Below are 20,411 nucleotides of genomic sequence, written 5' to 3'. Positions count from 1 at the left end.
CAGTTTCTCAGAATTACAAATATAACCACTTTTACATTTCTGAGTAATGTTGTATTATCTTTTTTAACCAAAGCAGTGAACTGGAGAGACTGGAACGATTACTTTTTTTAAACAAAGTCTGCTCACTTCTTTTCTTCCTTTCTTATGAATGTACATTAACATAAATTTACTTTCCTCAGAAGTATCTCCTATAAAATTTGTAACTTGAAGTTCATGGCCATTTTGACTTGTACTTAAACTATGAATGATCATAGTGGTCTCAAATATTAAATAATAAAATTATTTAAAAAACAAAACAACAAAAACACTACTGGGTCTCTTTCTGTCTCTCTGTGTGTTATTCTGTCCCTCTCCCTCCCTCCATATCTCTCTCCCTTACACACACACCCTACCTTCAAAAGCTCGAGCTGCATCAACAAGGTGAGACCAGTCTAGGCCTGTGGCAGTGTCTGGTAGCGGCATGAGTCCTGGGTCATTAAACTTTGACCTGTCTGTCAGTGAGCCATCGGAGAACCAGAACTCATCTGAGGACACACACAACCCAACACACACATATCAGTGACTCACACACGGTCTAGACACTCCAGCCCTCAGCAGGACCTGCTAGTCTATAGATTTCTTATTCATCTCAAAACCACTCTTGCCTTTCATTGCTTCCTCCATTCAAGCTAATAAAGGCACTATAAAAGAGCTGCTGGCAAAGCTACTGAGCAAGTCAGCTGTCCAGTTTAGACCATCTGGGCAGTGTCATCTGAATGAAGGCATAGGGAAAGGGCTTTGTGTTGTATTGGTCACCAGCTGTCATGCTGCCAGGCATCCCTGTCCAACAGTTCTTTTTACTCAAAGTCAGATACGGCCCAATTCAGCCTGTCAGGACCTTCGTCCCCTATCCACTGATGGCCTCAATGGCAGGTAAATTGGAAACAGACTGCCAACTAGGTATAGGTATTAGTTGAAATCTGCTTCTTTCTACACTATGGCAATGTCCATATTTAGAGGCACACTCTAGCAGGAGGGGCAACCTGTCAATCACACACTCAGAAAGGGCTGGAACAGTGTGTGTTAATATTAACATGAGAGAAATGCCTCCATTGTCCATCTCTGGGGAACTAAAAGAATAAACAACTTAATTTCATCCACCCTTAGACATCATCTACCTCCCAGAAAAAAATCACCATGCACCAGTTCTCCACCCGTTATTTTTTTTACTCTCCTGTTCAAGACAAAGACTGCAAGGTTAGACAAAGAAGAAACTAAAAACTGCTGCCTGTACATCACATATTTATCAAAGATAAAATCAAACTATCCCTCAAAAGCCACATTTGGATGGGATTAGTTTTACACAGGGACCTAGGATAATGTAATTTTACCACAGGATGCCAGTCATATTTATAATGACTTCGCACTGGATTGAAAATCTTTGTGAAAATAACAGAAATGGGAGTGGCTACCAATTATGATTCACACACAAGAGCTACTGGAATTTTTAGGCTGTTGTTGCTGTTCTATGAACAGCCTTGCCACCAAAGATATCCAGCCCTCAGTGATCTTATCTTCTAGTCCTCCATAAGAGAAATTTTACTAAGCCTTCATATGGTTATTATAACTGATATTAAAAACCATTTAATGTTCAATTGATATTTCCTCCCACATACAACCTACTCATGTATATGTATAACATTATAACCACCTCCTTGTTTCTAATCTCACTGTCCATTCTCTCAGCAGCACTGTAGATTTACAATTATAGACTACTACCACTTCCTTCAGAATTATTTTTGAAGTAAACTCATAACCACACATGAAAATCCATACATTCCAAAAATTTCTGATTTGACTACATCAGGAATAACATTTGGTCTGCTCTCCTATTCCCACCTCCAGCAGTGCACTCAGGGCACATTAAGCCCCTCAATCTAATCCATATTCATAACCTTTATCTTTCTTCTCAGGCTGACAGTTGCCTGTGTAACAGAGAAACCAGCTGTATGGCAATCATTTTACTGCATACTGGATCTGCAGGATGTGCTGCTGTCTATAATATCTGTGTCAAATTAAATCTGTAGACTGTAGACAAGGGGAAAAATGTTATATATATATATACACATACACATATATACATATATATATATATACACACATATATATATATATATATACATATATATATATATATATATATATATACACATATACATATATATACATATATACATATATATATATATATATACATATATATATATATATATATATATATATATATATATATATATATATATATATATATATATACACATATACATATACATATATATATATATATATATATATATATATATATATTTCTCCACATCTTTTTCCTAAATGGAGGGTATAACAGTATAACCGCAGATTCTTAATTTTCAGATTGAGGAGAGTTGGTGATTCAGAAAGAATCCACCAAGGTTTTTATAAAATAATAATAATTATTATTATTATTATAACAAACATCTGTAACAAAGGTAAATGTAAAATGAAGGTCTCACCGCAGCAGGGTGTAACAGATAAGGGAGTAGTACTCACTCCGAAGGTTGGACACAGGCTGGCTGAGGCTGATGCGAGGGGGTAGTGTGCTGTGGTACGGTGGGGTGCTGCTGAACAGGATGTCATTGGGCAAAGCCTGGTCCAGCATTGAACTGCGGGAACTGGCGTAGGAAGAAGCTTTGCGGTTACTGCACACACTCTCATCTGAGAGAGTACGGTACAGAGTGCGGTGTGGGGATGGGATGCCCATGGCTGCAGCCTGATGGAAGACAGAAACACACATAACATACATTGAGGGTTTACCCTTACTGCAAATAGAAAAGACTCAGATTCTACCTTCATCCTAAAAGTAGGTCATATGGCAAAATATAATATTGTTATAATAACATTTTTGCTCATATGAGATAGACAATAGCATGTAAATGTCTGAATACCCTATTTGTTTAGTTTAACGATAAATTCAGTGGCTATAAAGCCCTGCCTCAAACGACCAAGATTTGTCATCTGGACCTTAAAAAAACACTTTTGTTAGATCTTGCTAGCTGCTGTTTTTGAGTAATACACACAAATACAAACAATCTAAATAAGGAGGTATTTCGCTCACCCTGGTGCAAAGGCTGGCTGCCAATTGCTTTGGGTGTGTTTGTATTTGTGCTCACTGCTTATTAGTCTGTGTGTGTGTGTCTGTGTGTGTGTGTGTGTGTGTGTGTGAGTGCTTTCACTGGTTTAAACAGTTTAAATACAGAGTCTCTGTTTCTCAATAGCTGTGCCCCAAGCACCCACTAACATCATAAAATGTGACTATAGCCAAACACTAAATGGAGTCTTCTAACATAGATTACCTGGTAATGATACATTTCTCTTGTCAGACATCAAAATAACAATCAAAAGAATAAAGTTTAACTGATTATAATTATTGGTTCAAAAGTCTATAGAATGTAGCAGCATACAAAAAACTATACACTGGTTCAATTCCAGGGACTGGCAAGAGAAAATTCATTCATGGTTGAAGTGCCCTTAGCAAGACATCCTAACCCCCAAACTGCTTCCCGGGCGCAGAGGTGGTTGGCAGTCCCTGCTCTGGTTGTGTGTGTGCTCACTGCTCCTAGTGTATGTGAATAATTGCTCACTAGTGTGTGTTTGTGTGTTCACTACCACAGATGGGTCAAATACAGAGAAGCAAATTCCCCAAGGGGATCAATAAAGGTGTTTCTGTCAAGCACTGATCTATAATTAGTTGCTGTCTAGAAACCAGTATATAATTAAGAAATTAAATATTGCAATCAACTGTTACTGTCTACAGCTCTGTAGAACCACATGTTTGCGCTCCCACATAAACTCAGGTCCAACACTGATTCAGACAAGAGCAACAACACAGAATCAGAACCACATGTTTTATCCCATGTTTTCAGAGCACTGCAAGAGACTGAGCAGTCACAAATATTCCATGACCCACACCCAAACTCCGTCAGGTGGTTTCCTGATTGCCAATGCAGAGTCCGATGGTGCAGCTCTAGACCTCAGTTTCAAGATGTCAACATGTCTGTATTTGTTAAGACAGAGCGGAATGTCCTGATTTGAAAGGCATTGGAGCAACAATAGGATGACCTCTTTGTGCTGTGACAGGGATGGACAAATCAGAGCTGCCACAATGAAGTACACCTAAGACAGCAAACTTGGTTCTACATTACAAACGTATACACACTCATTGACCATTTATTCTCTATTAGGAATAACTACAGTAGCAACTGTTACCAGATATTACTTGTTTCCATCTTACTTCTGTTTGAGTATTGGTAGTATAAAATTATAAAATACAATTAAGATGTTCTGTGAAAAATAGTTTTTTTTTGTTATATAAATGATCACAATTATTATTGTAATGAATTAATGAGACAAAAATTAATGAGGAAAAAAACAGACTGGAGAATGGAGGATGTAATTAACAAGAAATTATGATTTTTGTGTAATTTTCTGTTAAATATATCATTCCTGCCTTTTCCCTAAAGTAAAATAAATAAATTATACTCAACTTTTTTTTCCATTAATGAAATAAATGACACGTGGTCTCTGGCTTGCACACATTACTACATGTACAGCAGCATTGACTATCAGTTATCTTCCCTACTTGTCAGAGCTCTGCACGCTAAAATAGGTAATTGCATATCCTTCCAGCTGAATACTGGACAGCATGGAGAGACAGAGGGATGGCTAAATGCAATTAATAGACTTCAGCAGCAGGAGGAACATCAAACAAATGTGCTTGTCAGGATACACATTACACTAGTGAAGGTGATTGCTGTATTTTGATGTATTTAATTCTGACATTAAGAAATTTCTATAAAAAATAAATAAATGAATAAATAAATAAATACAAATAAAAACAAAATTAAAATACCTTGAACACAAAATCTGTGCATTTCTGCCAAAACCTTTGAACAAATCTTCAACAAAGATAACATGTAACTGCAAAAATGCAAAATCAGAAATGCTCTATATTTTTTAGAAAAAATGATGGAAGATTCTACGTGCATGCACCTGTTGTAATTAGTCCTCTTATAAGTATATTTTGTACTAAACAGGATTCAGCCATTTTTATTTTTCAGCTAAACCTTCTTTTTTTCTGTTTTAGACTGAAAACTTATTAACACAGAATCCAGTTTTTGGACACAAAACAGATGTATAAATATGAATAATGTTAAGAATATACACACTCAAATTTTGTATAATTTTAGTAAAATCTAGCTAGGATAACTATCCCAAAACTATCACAATGTACTGTTGTAACACAGCCTTGTGAGACCCATTGGTGTCAGTCATATATATATATATATATATATATATATATATATATATATATATATATATATATATATATATATCAGTGGCGGATGCTGGTCTTTCAAGGAGGGGAAGCTCAATTTCGGCCTACACCATAAAATTTGTCGGTTTATTTATACGTAAATTCTACCCTGCGTTCCTTTTCAAGAAAATGATCTGTGACCCTGTCGTACCAACAATGCGTCTTTTCCAGGGACTTGACTAGTGTCCTCTCAATGGCCAGCAGAGCTAGGCTGTAGTGATGTGTTGGTCGCGAACGACCCGTTTCAAAGAGCCGGCTCTTGTAAGTAAACGATGAGAGCCGGTTCCCATCTAAGACCGAGCCATTTTTTTCTAAGGCTTGTCATTCAACCAATCAGAGAACAACAAGCAAGCTCCAACCCTCCAAGCTGAGACACTTGGACACTCCTGCCTTCCAAAAAATAGATTAAGAATATGTTAAATCAGTTAAATGTTTGTTGACAGTTGTGGTTGTTTTAATCACTACCTTTGAATGCTGCTGTTTTGCACTTTGCAGACTATTTGTTTATTTTATTACCAAGAAATTGATGATTATTTAATTTAATAAGCTATTTTGTAATACCTACCTTTTGGGTTCCATTGGCTATATTTCAGAGTTTACAAGTGATTTTTTATTAAGGTGTTTAAATACAAATTTTAAGTTATTTATAATTTAAAGTTATTTATACAATTGAATGTGTGAGTGCAATCAGTGAGTTATTACAAGACAGCCATAAAAACAATTGGCCATTGCAACACTATTATTAATATTGAACAATAATATTTTGTCCATATAGTCATGTAAAATGTAGGTAATATTGTTTTGTACCAGTGGAAATAAGAGGTAAAACAAAGAGCCATTTAGGAGCCGAAAGAGCCGAGCCAAAAGAGCCGAAATTCCCATCACTACTAGGCTGCTTAAACGGCCTTGGCCCATGTGAAGTGTGTCCACCTGTGAGTGCTTTGTGACGGTGGAGGGGCTCAGCAGCACCTGCTGGACAGAAACTGAAATAGAAGTCAGAAAGAGTTATAGAAGTCAGTCTCCAAACACAAGCAGCTACAAAAAAACCACCAGAAATAGAAGCTCGATTTGTCGCTAGTCGTTTTTAAACAAAGAAAATGCCGCTAAGAGGTTTAAGAAAGTCTCCGGTTCAACTCAGAACAGAATGAAAATGTAATGCTCTCACAGATCTCTCCACCAAAGGATCGCTGATTCGCTCATTTCGCTGTCAATCAAAAAGGGATTCAGTCTCAGACAGATCATTCAATCATCATGCAGAAGCTGAGCGTCCGGGCCAGCCGAGAACAGCCCACTGCCCCATAGACCCCCAGAGACGCTGAGCATCCGATGGGGGGGGGGGGGGGGGCAAAGCCCAGCATTTATCCAATGACCCGTCTCGTTTCGCTGCACTTCGCTGCTTCGCTATTGAACTCTGTGGACGTTTAAATAACTGCGGGAATGATTGAGAGGAAAGCCGTGTCTTTACCAGCGATAAGAAGCTGATTCTGAACAAAAGTTGAGCGCGTTGTAGTGCATATTTATTCAATGACATGTACACACAAACAGGATATATTTGATCACTTATTTTTTGACATTTTAGGGGAAGCTGAGCTTCCCTTGCAGTCTTAGAGCAATCGCCACTGATATATATATATATATATAATTTAATTAAGCCTTGCTTATGAAGAAGCAGTCAAACTCCTACCTTATTTGTAATTTCAGGAGCTGTCTTTAAAATATGATTATGATTTTAAGTAAAACACAATCTTGTATCTGTTGAGTTTGCTTATAACATCTTATATGCTGGAAATTCCTGATGGGTAGTGTAAAATGACAGTGGCATTGACTCTGATAGTGGATTTTCTCCTTTCTCTCTGCTGAGCTTGACATTTACCAAAAAAAAATATACAAAAGATACAAATTCTAATGTAGTGGAACCTTCACATTAAAAAAAGAAGAGAAGACTAAAGAAAATATAAGATATAATATAATCCCTTTTAATGAGAGGAGCAACACACAGAAGCAGAGCCTCAAACTCCCCCACAGACCTTTGGAAATACCTTCGGAACAGCTTGGTGTATACAGCTTTAGATCTTGAATGAGGTGCTGGAACTCCCTGTGTTGTTGTCTCTTCTGCAGAATGGGGTGATCTCAATGTATGTGTTATTTAGTGTTTAAAAGTAAAATGATAAATTCATCATCACTGCTGCTGCTTCACATTTTCCAACATCTTCCGCAGTTTCAGTGTTTAGACATTAAAATAATTCAGATAGTGAATGTTAAAAGCCACAAAAATCAGACTGTGTTAATAGGCCCTGTTTTTAAATTAGCCACACAACAGAGAATATAGTGCAATAGTCTTTGAGAGTGTAGCAGCAGCTCTACCTTACCTTCCTGTGGCCCTGCTCCCGAGACGGGCTTTCCAGCAGCAGCATCTTCATGTACTCCTGCTTGAACCTCCCTGCTTGGAGCCTCTCTCTGTCCCTTTCCACTGTCTGCAGCCTGCATGGTGTCTCTGTCTGATACAAGTTCCTGAAGAAGACAAAGTGTCAAAATGAGGCTTAATCAGGGGAATGAAATCAAACAAAATCGATTCAGCCTCTCCCTGTTGTGTGGAAGCTGTGAACGTTGGTGGCTTGGGTCAGTGGTAAGCAGAGTGCTCATCAAGTAGCAAAAATGTGAGAGAAGCTGGGATAAAGAGCACAGATGCAGCTATGCCAATTCAAGTGGACAGGGTTGGGTAAGGTGGGAAGGGAGTTTGTCACTTATGCTGCCCTTACAGCCTAGTAAGAATAGAGAAGAGCAGCTATGGGGGAGGGTATTTCAAAGACATGGTTAAGATACAATCATGGGTCATGGAGTCTTGTGGAGAGTGTGAAGTGAATAATAACAGACTAACATCTTGTCTTATGTGTTTGGTCTATATGCACACAGGGCACAGAGTAGGGCGACAACCAGCCCCACATTACAAAAGGACAGTCCTGAAAACTGGAGGCTTGTCCCACATCCCAGAGGAGCAATGCCCCAATTTTAACAGATTTGGAAATCAATGGAATGCAGGTCATCTTATTAAAAAAAAAAAAGTAATTATTTCAATTTAAGAATGTTTAACAGCCATTTGTGATTCATAAATTCACCTGTCCTCATTTATACTCCTGTTGCAAACTGCAAGTAAATGATCCAAGCAGAAGTCTTGTATAAAGCCTTAAAATCAGGGCTGAGATTTTTAATACATTTCATAATAGTTCTTCACTGGTTCTGGTTCATATAATGCAAATCATTTTAAATATATACACACTCAAATGATATAGTCATTCATTGTTTACAACTGCTTATCCAGTCCTGGGCAAAACATACTCCAAGTGCAAGAAAAGTGACATCTTTATGATGCAGTGTAAGCTGTCTTTGCCAAGAGAGAATTAGCAGCTTATAAAAACCCAACATCAAAACTGCGCATGCAGAGCATTTACAGGTAGTTGAAAAATAGTTGCAATGGTAGTTAAAAATAAGTTTTCCTATTTTAGTAAGAGGCTCATATTAGCAAAAAATAAATCAGTGTGCATTGGCTGGTATTATTGAACTGTTACCTCTATTGGCCTTTTTATTACGACTAGATCTGAAGAAATTAATTTTCTCTCTCATACTTTCAATGTGTATATTAACATGCTTCACATTTTTTGCACATGTCTCTATTTGATGTATTAGCTCTGTATTTAAAAGCACCTGGCTGCTATGACAACTTAATAGAATTTATAAAGTCTAGCTAGCAACCTGCTGGTAACGCGTTATTAAAATTTATTTATATATGCATCTCAGTAAATAAGAATATCAAAAAGTACTTCAAGTATTTCAAAGTATTTCAAGTGTTTATTTCTTTTTTTTCAGTGGCTGTAAGCATTAATCATCAACATTAAAAGAATTAAACACTTGAAATAAATCATTGTTTGTAATGAATCTATATAATAAATGAGTTTTTTTTTTAATTACTGAAACAAATGAACTTTTTGATGATATTCTAAATTATTTTTAGACGCATATATATATATATATATATATATATATATATATATATATATATATATATATGTATATTTGTTTCAGTAATTAAAAAAACTCATTTATTATATAGATTCATTACAAACAATGATTTATTTCAAGTGTTTAATTCTTTTAATGTTGATGATTAATGCTTACAGCCACTGAAAAAAAAGAAATAAACACTTGAAATACTTTGAAACACTTGAAGTACTTTTTGATATTCTTATTTACTGAGATGCATATATAAATAAATTTTAATAACGCGTTACCAGCAGGTTGCTAGCTAGACTTTCAATATATATATATATATATATATATATATATATATATATATATATATATATATATATATATATATACACACACACACACACACACATACATTGTATATATATATATATATATATATATATATAAAACAAATATATTTTTATTACCCACATGTATTACATATGTATTACCCATAGTAGACTACAGTCTTCCATATCACAGGAGCAGACTGGAAGAAAATTTAACTGGAAGAAAACTGAATGCTGTTTACTATGGGTAATACACTGGCTAGGCATAAGTACCTCATACATACCCACTTCAAAACAACAAAAATATCCCTTTAATAGGAATATGATGTTGAATAGGCATAACTTCAACTTTTTTTTTTTTAATAATTATGTACTAGACTCACCATGAACAGTTTATTTAATTTGTAAGACTATTCCATTAATTAAAACCTACTGCCATGAAATGTATCCACCCCACCACGCCTTGAGTAAAACTTCATCAAACTAACAGTACTTTTACTTGAGTACAATATTTTAGTACTCTTTCCACCTCTGGTAGAAGCTAATTAGTTTCAGCCACAGACGCGCCACAAACAAGTTGATGGGTGGTCTGATACTTTCAGTGCATTAACCTGGATTCACTAGTAGGCTTCTGCCAGTTGCTTTCTGATGGGTTATCTGCCTTCTGCTACACAACATGCCAAACACTACACTACATGCCAAAATAGCAGATGTCTGATTGGTCCATCAGTCAGTTTTCTTTTTTTGTAGTAGTAGGCAGTTCTTGGCCAGTTTAAGTAATGAAAGAAGCAAGACTTTACCCTAATTTATTATTTTACATATTTCAGGAGCTGTCTCCAAGTTATGATTTTAAATAAAATGCACAAAACATGTACTATAAATTGATCGTCCAGTACTGAGTCTGCTTCTCTCAAGCGTATGATGGAAAATACTGATGACAGGGTTTTTGACTCAGATAGTGGATTTTCTTCTTTCCCGCTGTTGAGTTTGGCTTCTTCTATGTGTAAGATGTTAAATTTCATCCTACCGATCATGTTAAATTGGAAGCAAGCCCTCTAAATTCAATAAAATAAAACAACAAGCGCTAAAATGCATGTCCTGTATAATTGTTTCCATCCATCCAGTATATATTTTGCCAATCACTGTATGAACTATTATTATAAAGCCTTTAAATATTGCTACAAGTACATGTTCGTTTAGTGTTTATAGTAATATAATACTGGGATCACTGCATGTATTTTAATATAACGTATATGATTTAAAAAAAAAAAATAGCCTGGTTCTTATCCATATTCCTTAATATATTCACAGAAATCACACTCATATTTTACAAGATAATCTTTATATTTGGGCAAAGGCCACTCTGACAATGCTGTCTGTGTACAAATGATGTTTTTGAAATGAAAATATTTACACACAATTACACATTAAAACAGAAGTCATTATAATCAGGCTGTCAGTAAGCATGACCCTAGCACTATGAACTTTCCCTTACAGATGGAAGCATGGAAAAAAAAAAAAAAAACACTGAAGGGGGTGGGGAGTGTGGAAAGAGATTCTAGTTTTCTGACCTTGTTATCACTGCAGCCCTACTTTAAGTTAGCAGTCATGGTGGTGTCTGAGTGTGGTGTCACGGAGTGGTGTTGGCAGGGTGTTAGATAGCTGTCAGGTCACACGCACACACAATCTCACATGTAGGCACACAGACAGGCAAAGTCAGTTCTGAATACAAGCCTAAAACCAACTACAGCCAACCTGGCTGTGCTTCCAACACACTCTTATAAAATCTCCATTTTGCCTCTCAATTATCCACTTAGATTCAGTTTGTATTAATCGAAAAAAAGAATTCTGTCATCTTGTTCGGTATGTGGGGCAGCACAGTGGTACAACAGGTAGAGTCTCAGTAGTTGGTAGGTGAAATGGCAACTCAAGTGTCTGTAGGTGTGAGCGTGTGAGAGAATGTGAATGTGTCTCGCCCTGCGAAAGACTGGCGCCCCCTGCAGGGTGTGTTCCTGCCTTGCGCCCAGTGATTCTGAGTAGGCTCCGGCCCCACCGTGACCCTGAACTGGATAACCGATTACAGATAATGAATGAATGTTCACTATGTGTCCCAGTAATTCTTAGACTGTGGTCAAACAAAGGAACTCAATATGGATTTTTATTCACCTGTTCAGCTAGAATTTGCTAGGTACTTTTTCACATTATTAATTCCATTTTACAGACTTAGAAGTGCTCTAAGAATGTGCTGTCCATTCATTCACTGTCCGTCAGGGTGACACACATTCACTCTTACCTAGGGACACTTTTTGAGTAGCCAATCCACCTACCAACATGTGTTTTTGGACCATGGGTGGAAACGGGAACACCGGGAAGAAACCCACGCAGACACGGAAAGAACACACCAAACTCCTCACATTGAGACCCAGAGCAGGGCTCGAAGCCTGAGTCATTTGGAAACAAATGAGATTACATATATATATATATATATATATATATATATATATATATATATATATATATATATAGACACACACACACACACACACACACATATATATACACAGTCAAGCCCGAAATTATTCATACCCTTCTCAATAATTAATAGAAAAGCCTTTATTGGCTATTACACCAATCAAACGCTTCCTGTAATTGCTGACCAGTTTTTTTGCATTTCTCCACTGGTATTTTTGCCCATTGATCTTTAGCAATGAGCTCCAACTCTTTGAGGTTGGAGGGTCTCCTTGCCATCACCCTGATCTTTAACTCCCTCTACAGATTCTCAATTGGATTCAAATCAGGACTCTGGCTGGGCCACTGCAAAACGTTAATGTTTTTGTCGGCTAACCATTTCTTCACCACTTTTGCTGTGTGTTTTGGGTCATTGTCATGCTGAAATGTCCACTGGTTCTCAAGGCCAAGTTTCTCTGCAGACAGCCTGATGTTGAGAATCTTGATGTATTGCTGTTTTTTCATGGTGCCAATTAATGCGATTAAGTTCCCTGGTCCATTGGCTGAAAAACACCCCCAAAACATTAGGTTCCCCCCACCATGTTTGACAGTGGGGATGGTGTTCTTAGGGTTGAAGGCTTCTCCTTTTTTATGCCAAATGAAGGACACATCATTGTGGCCAAATAATTACATTTTTGTTTCATCTGACCATAAAACAGAAGACCAGACCAGTCTTCTTCTTTGTCCAGATGAGCATTTGCAAAGCTCAAGCGGGCTTTTGTGTGCCTTTTCTGGAGAAGTGGCGTCCTCCTTGGTCTGCGTCAGTGGAACCCAGCAGTGTGCAGTGTCCATTGGACTGTCTGCCTTGAGATGTTGCCACCAGCAGAGCCCAGATTCACCAGGATGGCCTTGGTGGCGATCCTTGGATTTTTCTTCACCTCTCTCACTATCCTCCTGGCCAGCACAGGTGTCACTTTTGGCTTCCGACCACATCTTCTGAGATTTTCCACAGTGCGGAACTTCTTGTATTTTTTAATAATACTTTGCACTGTAGCCACTGGAACTTGAAAACATTTTGATATGGCCTTATAGCCCTTTCCTGACTTGTGAGCGGCCACAATGCACAGCCGCAGGTCCTTAGTGAGCTCCTTTGTCTTAGCCATGACTGTCCACAAACCAACTGCAGAGAGCTGCTGTTTTTCACCTGTTGAGTTGATTAAAACAGCTGTTCCCAATGAATCAGGGTAATTAGGATGCTTTAAAACAGCTTGGACTATTTGGAATGGTATAGAACTTTGGATTTTCCTCATAGACTGTGGCAGTTTGCAAAGGGTATGAATAATTTTGGACATGCCATTTTTGTTCAAATGTGAATAAAAGCTGAGAAACATATTTTTTTTTCACAATAATGCCTCTTGTACATCATTGTATTATATCCTGGGAGATGCCTGTGTCGTTTCCGGTCAAAAATAAAATTGCTGGTTGAATAAAAGTAAATTTAAGTCAAAATTCGGGCTTGACTGTATATAGTGTGTGCAATACCATGTACAGGTTAATGCAGAGAAGCAATTTATCTAAGGGGATTAATAAAGGTATTATATATATAATTCAAAGTCATAACTATGTGGGTCACTAAGAGGTGATACTTAAAGGGGCCTGTGGGCCCTGCTAAACGTTAGCACTTATTTTCTAGCAGTAGTCCAACACACGTTCTGTCCTACTAGCCTCAGGTTGTATATGGGCACATGTCTGTGAAGTAGTATTTGTGTGTGTATGGGGGGGAGGGAGGGAGAGAGAGCGAGAGAGAGAGCTCACACTCCTTGAGTCTTTGCTGAGAAAAGTCACACTCCCTGGGTCAATGCTGCCATGGCTGAATCAAGGCACACAGCACTTCAGTTCGGTGAATAAGGAAGTAAGGTCAGGAGACAGAGGGCAAAGGTCACCATTAGATCAGTAAGGCAAAACACATTGACATCAGGTTAATTTATGATTCTGCATCAAATCATGTGTCTGCGATGCTCTGAATTTACACTGCCAATATACTAAAGCTGAATCCCAAATATCTTCCTCCACCCTATGCAGTGCACAGCAGAGGTAATAAATTAATAGTTAATTATTCATTCATTCATTATCTGTAAATGCTTACCCTGTTCAGGGTCGCGGTGGGTCCAGAGCCTACCTGGAATCATTGGGCGCAAGGTGGGAATACACCCTGGAGGGGGCGCCAGTCTTTCACAGGGCAATAGTTAATTAATAGTTTTTAATAGTTTCTACATTCAAAAAGTGGATTGTATGTCAAAAAATTAAACATTTATATTTTTGGCTTTAAGCTTCAGATCTCCCTCCCCCGCTTTATCATTTGTGAAGTGCACCAAGAAGAATTACCTTTATTAATGCCCTTATAAATTGCTTCTCTGCATTAACCCATACATGCTAGGGCACACAAAAACACACTAGTGAGCAATACTTCACACAAAACAGTGACAGTGGATTTACACACATTTACAGTGAAACACACATTTACAACCTGAGCAACGAGAGCATTATGGGGTTAGGGCACTTCAGCCAAGTATGACATTTTTTTTCCTTTCAGTCCTGGGAATTGAACCTGTGCCCTGCTGGCCTCAAGCTCACTTCTTTAACCTAAGGCCACAGATGCCCACCAAAAAGTAGGGAGCTATTTGTAACAGTTTAGTTTACATGTAGCGCCAGAAAGGTAACTAATCCTGGAAGTGTCTGTATTTTTCCCCTCAAGTTCTTCTACATCTTCATATATTCCCTTACATCCAAACCAATGTTTGAGGAAATCTCTGGCCATGAATTTGCCTGTGTATGTCTTTATGGAGGAGTTCTAATTTTTGGTCTTTCTCAATTTCATCTATGTTAAGTCCAGCTATGGACTATTCACATCTGTTGTGGTCTGTGATGTCCTAACACAGATACATTTCTGGGGAGGTGCATGTGAGACTACTGTGTAAGTTTCAGAGTAGTGTATGTGGCTACATGCTACCTACATATTGCTTATGGCTTAGATAAGAGACAGAAGCATAAACGGGCCTCAAGTGTTGTACCTGGACTGTTTTTAGAAGGAAAGACAACAGGCTCTCAGCTCCTCTAATGAAAAGAAGCCCGAAAATAAATCTGAAAATTGGAGTTAATCAGCAGTTTGCCTTGATAGGTTTAGATGTATACAGCACATGGTAAAAAATATGATGATAAAAAAAATACCACTGTGCAAGAGAATGGAGCAAGGGATACAAAAATTTAATTAGGGCAGGGCAATAACAGTGAATGGTATTGGGAGACTGGAGGCAAAGTTACATAACATTATATACAAGGCCAAAACAAACAATAAAAGGTGGTAATTGCATTACAAAGCCGTTTTCATAACCCTGGAACACCACTTTACAGCATAAAATCAATCACAAGCAAGAGAGTTTTAAGTATGCCGTGTGCACTTTATTCTCTTGCATGCAAGGTCTGTTCTCATTGTCTGTATCTGGAGGGAGAAAAAAAAAAAAAAAACACAGCTCCAGGGACCAGGAGGTTGTGGGTTCGATTCCCGCTCCGGGTGACTGTCTGTGAGGAGTTGGTGTGTTCTCCCCGTGTCCACGTGAGTTTCCTCCGGGTGCTCCGGTTTCCTCCCACAGTCCAAAAAACACATGTTGCAGGTGGATTGGCGACTCAAGTGTCCGTAGGTGTGAATGTGTCTGTGTTGCCCTGTGAAGGACTGGCGCCCCCTCCAGGGTGTATTCCTGCCTTGCACCCAATGATTCCAGGTAGGCTCTGGACCCACCACGACCCTGAATTGGATAAGTGGTTACAGAGAATGAATGAATTTAAGCCTGTTTCAGTGCTTGAAACTTGTCTAATTGTTTAATAAGTGTCTGTAAATGGGTAAAAAGCCAAAGTGTCTTGGTCTGGTATGCTAGGTTTTTCTCCCTCTTAGTTCATTGCATAGAAAAAGCATCTGGAGTTTTTAGACAATGACAAGAGTCATCCAAATCTTGAAAAGCATGGAATGAGATGAGGGTATTGCTCTATTCCTGATATCACAGGTGGGTAATACTGACTAATTTTTGCTGGTTAGGCTTACCAAAGGTGGAAATGTTTCCAAAGCTGAGAAATGCTAACTGCAAAACTGCTAACTGAGAGAGTGCTACAAAACAGCTTGAATAACAAATGAGTTTCTGTGGTATTTCAAACAGTGAATAAAAAATTAGACAAGTTAAACTTCAGCCATGTACAAACAGTGGGCTAGCCAGAAGTTGAACTTTGGGTGGGCTTGGTCAAAAGTGGGTGGGCAAAATTATTTGGTGGGAGGGGCAGGGTGGGACTGTACACTTTACACAGCATCTCTTGCTCGTATGCCTTGCGTTCCCTTCTCATCTACAGATGCGAAGAAATTAAATGTAATTTTGCCAGGACACAATGGTAACATCAGTTACATCTAACAACATTAGTTCCCAGTTTTCAGCTCTGACCTGTTGCTTTCATACCAAACCTGCCAAAATTAAAATAAATAAATAAATAAAGTTTTATGACTCAATAAAATAACTTTCCTCCATAATAATGATAATAAATATAAAAATAAATTTTAAAAACCCAGAAAACAATTATGAATAAAACTATACATAGATTAAAATGTCTGTTTACTTACATGTGTATTTAATTTACTCTCTCCTACTTTTACATTTTTTAACATATATTTTTTTGGTTTCTTTTATTTATTATTCATTAATTTCTATAACTATTTATTTTTTGCATTCATTTATTTCCCACATTTATTTTTTCTTTATTTTAAGTTTTTCCTTGCTCTAGGATAATAAGGGGGCTGTCCATAAATGATATCACAGAGTCTAAACACTCTTATTGGTTGATCAATACCCGATGCCGTAGATCAACTGTACATATCTTGCTCCATCAGCGCTATTCGGCCTTGTTTTACCCATAGCACAACTTGACAGAAAACTGGGACGAACCATGCACGGAGAGAGACAGCTGTCTCCCCGCAGTTATTCTGCTCCCAGAAATGGAGCAGCAGGAGACACGGGTCCTTTGGGACAGCTTCTCTGCTCCCAGAGATGGAGCAGCACAGTCAGTCCAGCCGGCAACTCACAGAATGAGCTGCGAATGTGCAAAAAGTGGTGCCAAAGTCATGTTTGCTTCCTTTTACATTGAATTTGTTCATTTTTCTGAACTCCTAAAGTGAGATCGCAGGATTGATTGAGACATTCAGCTTTATTCAAACAGTAAACACATGTCTCTGAATGTATGAAATGGGACCAAGGTGCGATCGGACCCATGAAATGGCATGGCATCACACACAACAAGCGGATACATACACTGCTCCATTTCACTAAGGTGAGCAGCAGCTTCTCTGAGCAGATCCGACACCAACCTGCACTGTGACATTTGTGCACTCAGACACTTCAATTAGAATCAACCACACTGTTCTGGACTGAATGTGAAAAACATGCCCCTTCATTAGCATCTATTGAGGAGGAAATACAGAAATAAATAAATGAATTAGTAAATGAATAAGTAAACCAAACAAAAGTTAAAAATATAAATACAGAAAAAGTACATTCATATAGGAATTAATAAAAATAGTAAATGATACAGAAATAAATATATTGAGAAATAAATGCACAAAATAAAAATATGCATAAATATACAAATTATAAATGATGTTATATTAAATATATATTTTAAATTTTGTTTTGTTTTTGCATTCCTCATTTCTTTCTTCTTTCTTTAATTCCACTTTTATTTATTTATTTTTCATTTTGGAAGGTTTGGTCCTCCATACCTTCAGTGCCACTGCAAAACCAACCACTGTAGGATGGACTGAGACTCAATTGTCTGCAGCACTAAATGGTAGCTAACTCTGGCTGTTGATTGGCAAAATAAAAGTGACAACCAATGAGAAGTGCATTCTTGGTTTAGGAGTTGTGGAGTATCTGTCCCTCCTTGCAGCTGAGGGAGAGCTAGGGAGCTTCTAGCTTCTGTCTGTCTCAAACTCATCACTGGTTTTAACAGTCTAACCTCAAAAATAGGGAATATTTTGTATTGATCCAAAACAGAACATGTCTTTTAGTGTCCAAATAACTGACAAATCCGGGATGGTTGGCAACTCTAAACACGTCCCCTCACACTCCAGCTCTGAATCCGATTTGTGGGTATGTGTATTTATGTGGAACAGTCCGAAAAGAGAGTGTGTTTGCACACATGCTATCATGCAGTGGAAAAGCACCATATGTAACTTCTGGGAGGCTAGGAAATTACTCCCCTCCATCACTATAGATTTCAGTACAACAAATATTACACTAGGGGGAGCCCTAGGAGCAAAAACCATGAATCTTGCATATTGTTCCTTTAAAATATGGTACAATAAACCTCCCTAATTAAAAGTTATCAAAATGTAGCCTTGAGATTATCAACAAAGTGAAAGGGAAAGTTTTCTGTGTTCAATTACTTTAGGGGCTTTTCAGGACTTGTACTAATATTATATATTTCCCCCTTCAACAATCCACAGAACAAGACCAAGTATTCTACAGTGGCACTGGAAAGAGTATCTCTTTATTCCTTGTCCCCTGGGTAACCCAGTGGCAGGAAGGTTTACAATGCCTGAGGCTTGATATTCAGCCCATCAATAATATGAAGTGACATTCATCAACTTTATTTTGTCTGGCATGTTATAGAGCTGATTTAGAAAGGAACTGGAACTGTCTGCTTTAATTAGGGCCAGCTGCAACCATCTTGTAGAGTGGAGAACCAAGATAGGTTAAGCTGTTCTTAAAATTTCATTTATGTGATTTGACAGGACAGGCAAACGAGTCTCTGAATTCAAAGAGCTTTGATCTACACTGGGCTTGTGATGTTTATTTTTTAGCAGCTGGGCATTCTGAAGGCACATTTAAACTTGGACACTCATTAGACAACATCCACTGAGAGTCCCAAAGCCTGGGGCTAAGGTCAACTGAACTGCTTCCTAAGAAATACTGCTCCACGAGTAACATGGAGATTAACTGTAAAGACAATTTGATTATGTAAATGTATGTGTGATAAGAAATATATTAACTGCTTGAACAATGAAAAAGTATCCTCTGCAAGAACCTAGTCAAAGTTTTAAAAACATCTCGTCTGTATACTTTTGTGATCTCTTGCAAAGTTAAAAAAGCAATAAGTTATTTTTATCACCAAAAATTACCTTGCATATTTTTTTATTTGCATTTATTCTGTAAACTGCAACTTGCATGAGGAATAATCACAATTCTTTGTAGTCCCTCAATAACTCAGTATATGAATGTGTCTGCATGCCATGTTTACAACAGTTTTAGTACAATCTCAGAATCTACCTAGTCACTAGGGCTATAATCAAACAGCAGGTAAAAGTGGCCCAAATCCCATCCATTTCTTCATTTGTGAGAGATGTGTCATTTGTGTGGCTGTGTGAATAGCACAAATTGCACTCAATCTGACTTTTTAAAATCAGATTTGGCCCACTTTCATATGTGGCACTGAAATCCAATCCATATGAGATTTGTGGCAATCTAATTGTCTGAACGGCCAGATCAGACTTCATGTGACTTTTATGTCACTCCATGATGGTTGAGAATGATTTGTGGACATTTGATATATTCAGGACATGGAAACTGCTCAGTCTAAGTATTTTCTTTTTGTTACAAAAATATTGGACAATGAATACTAGGTGAAACTTCTTAATCCAGGTTCCTGCCTCTCATTTGTTAGAATATAAAACGTGTGGAAGTGTTATTATAAGACATAAAGGGAAAGTGCTTCTTTCTTAAAAGTTGTCTATCAATTTTATATTGTTCATATTTGGCTCAATCTGCATATATATGAATCAAGGAAATATTATTCTACGCCAGCACCAATCTCCTTCTCTTTCCCATGCTTAGAACGAAAGAAACATCAATTTATGTTTTAATATTCTTTAAAGAATTTTAATTCCAAAATCTCATTTGGATTAAAGAAAATGGTAATTTTGTGATGATGCCCTGATCAGTAAAACACCCGTCTGTTTTCATTCTTTCATTATAAAAAAAGAAAGAGCTGACATTTCCTTCTGGTCAGAGCCTGGAGCACCATACTTATTTGTATACAAGGCCATTTAGGAGCATGATCTGTTCAGATTCATGTCTTACATAGGTTACATAATACAATCATATAACAGCAGAGGAGGTGCGTTAAAAAAAAAAAACAAAAAAAAAAAACAGAATTCATCACAAAAT

At 37.5% G+C, this 20,411-nt stretch overlaps 1 protein-coding gene across 6 annotated transcripts in view; it reads right to left on the bottom strand.

The window, feature by feature from the left end:
- LOC136706130 (signal-induced proliferation-associated 1-like protein 2) overlaps positions 1–20,411 on the bottom strand; it is a 174,608-nt gene that overhangs the window by 12,750 nt on the left and 141,447 nt on the right. For 3 of the 6 annotated variants that reach the window (XM_066680066.1, XM_066680067.1, XM_066680069.1), the window contains 3 exons: positions 7,759–7,900; positions 2,566–2,785; positions 393–524 (listed from right to left, as the gene is read on the bottom strand). In XM_066680066.1, the coding sequence (XP_066536163.1) occupies positions 393–524; positions 2,566–2,785; positions 7,759–7,900 (494 nt within the window). Of the gene's footprint in view, positions 1–392; positions 525–2,565; positions 2,786–7,758; positions 7,901–15,517; positions 15,957–20,193; positions 20,198–20,411 lie in introns of those variants that run through there. The other 3 variants (XM_066680071.1, XM_066680068.1, XM_066680070.1) reach the window with 3 other exon arrangements.

The sequence above is a fragment of the Hoplias malabaricus genome, chromosome 8, assembly GCF_029633855.1.
Source record: "Hoplias malabaricus isolate fHopMal1 chromosome 8, fHopMal1.hap1, whole genome shotgun sequence".
NCBI classification, from domain to species: Eukaryota; Metazoa; Chordata; class Actinopteri; order Characiformes; family Erythrinidae; genus Hoplias; species Hoplias malabaricus.
The sequence above is the reverse complement of the archived record's forward strand: the minus strand, read 5'-3'. Positions and strand labels throughout refer to the sequence as shown.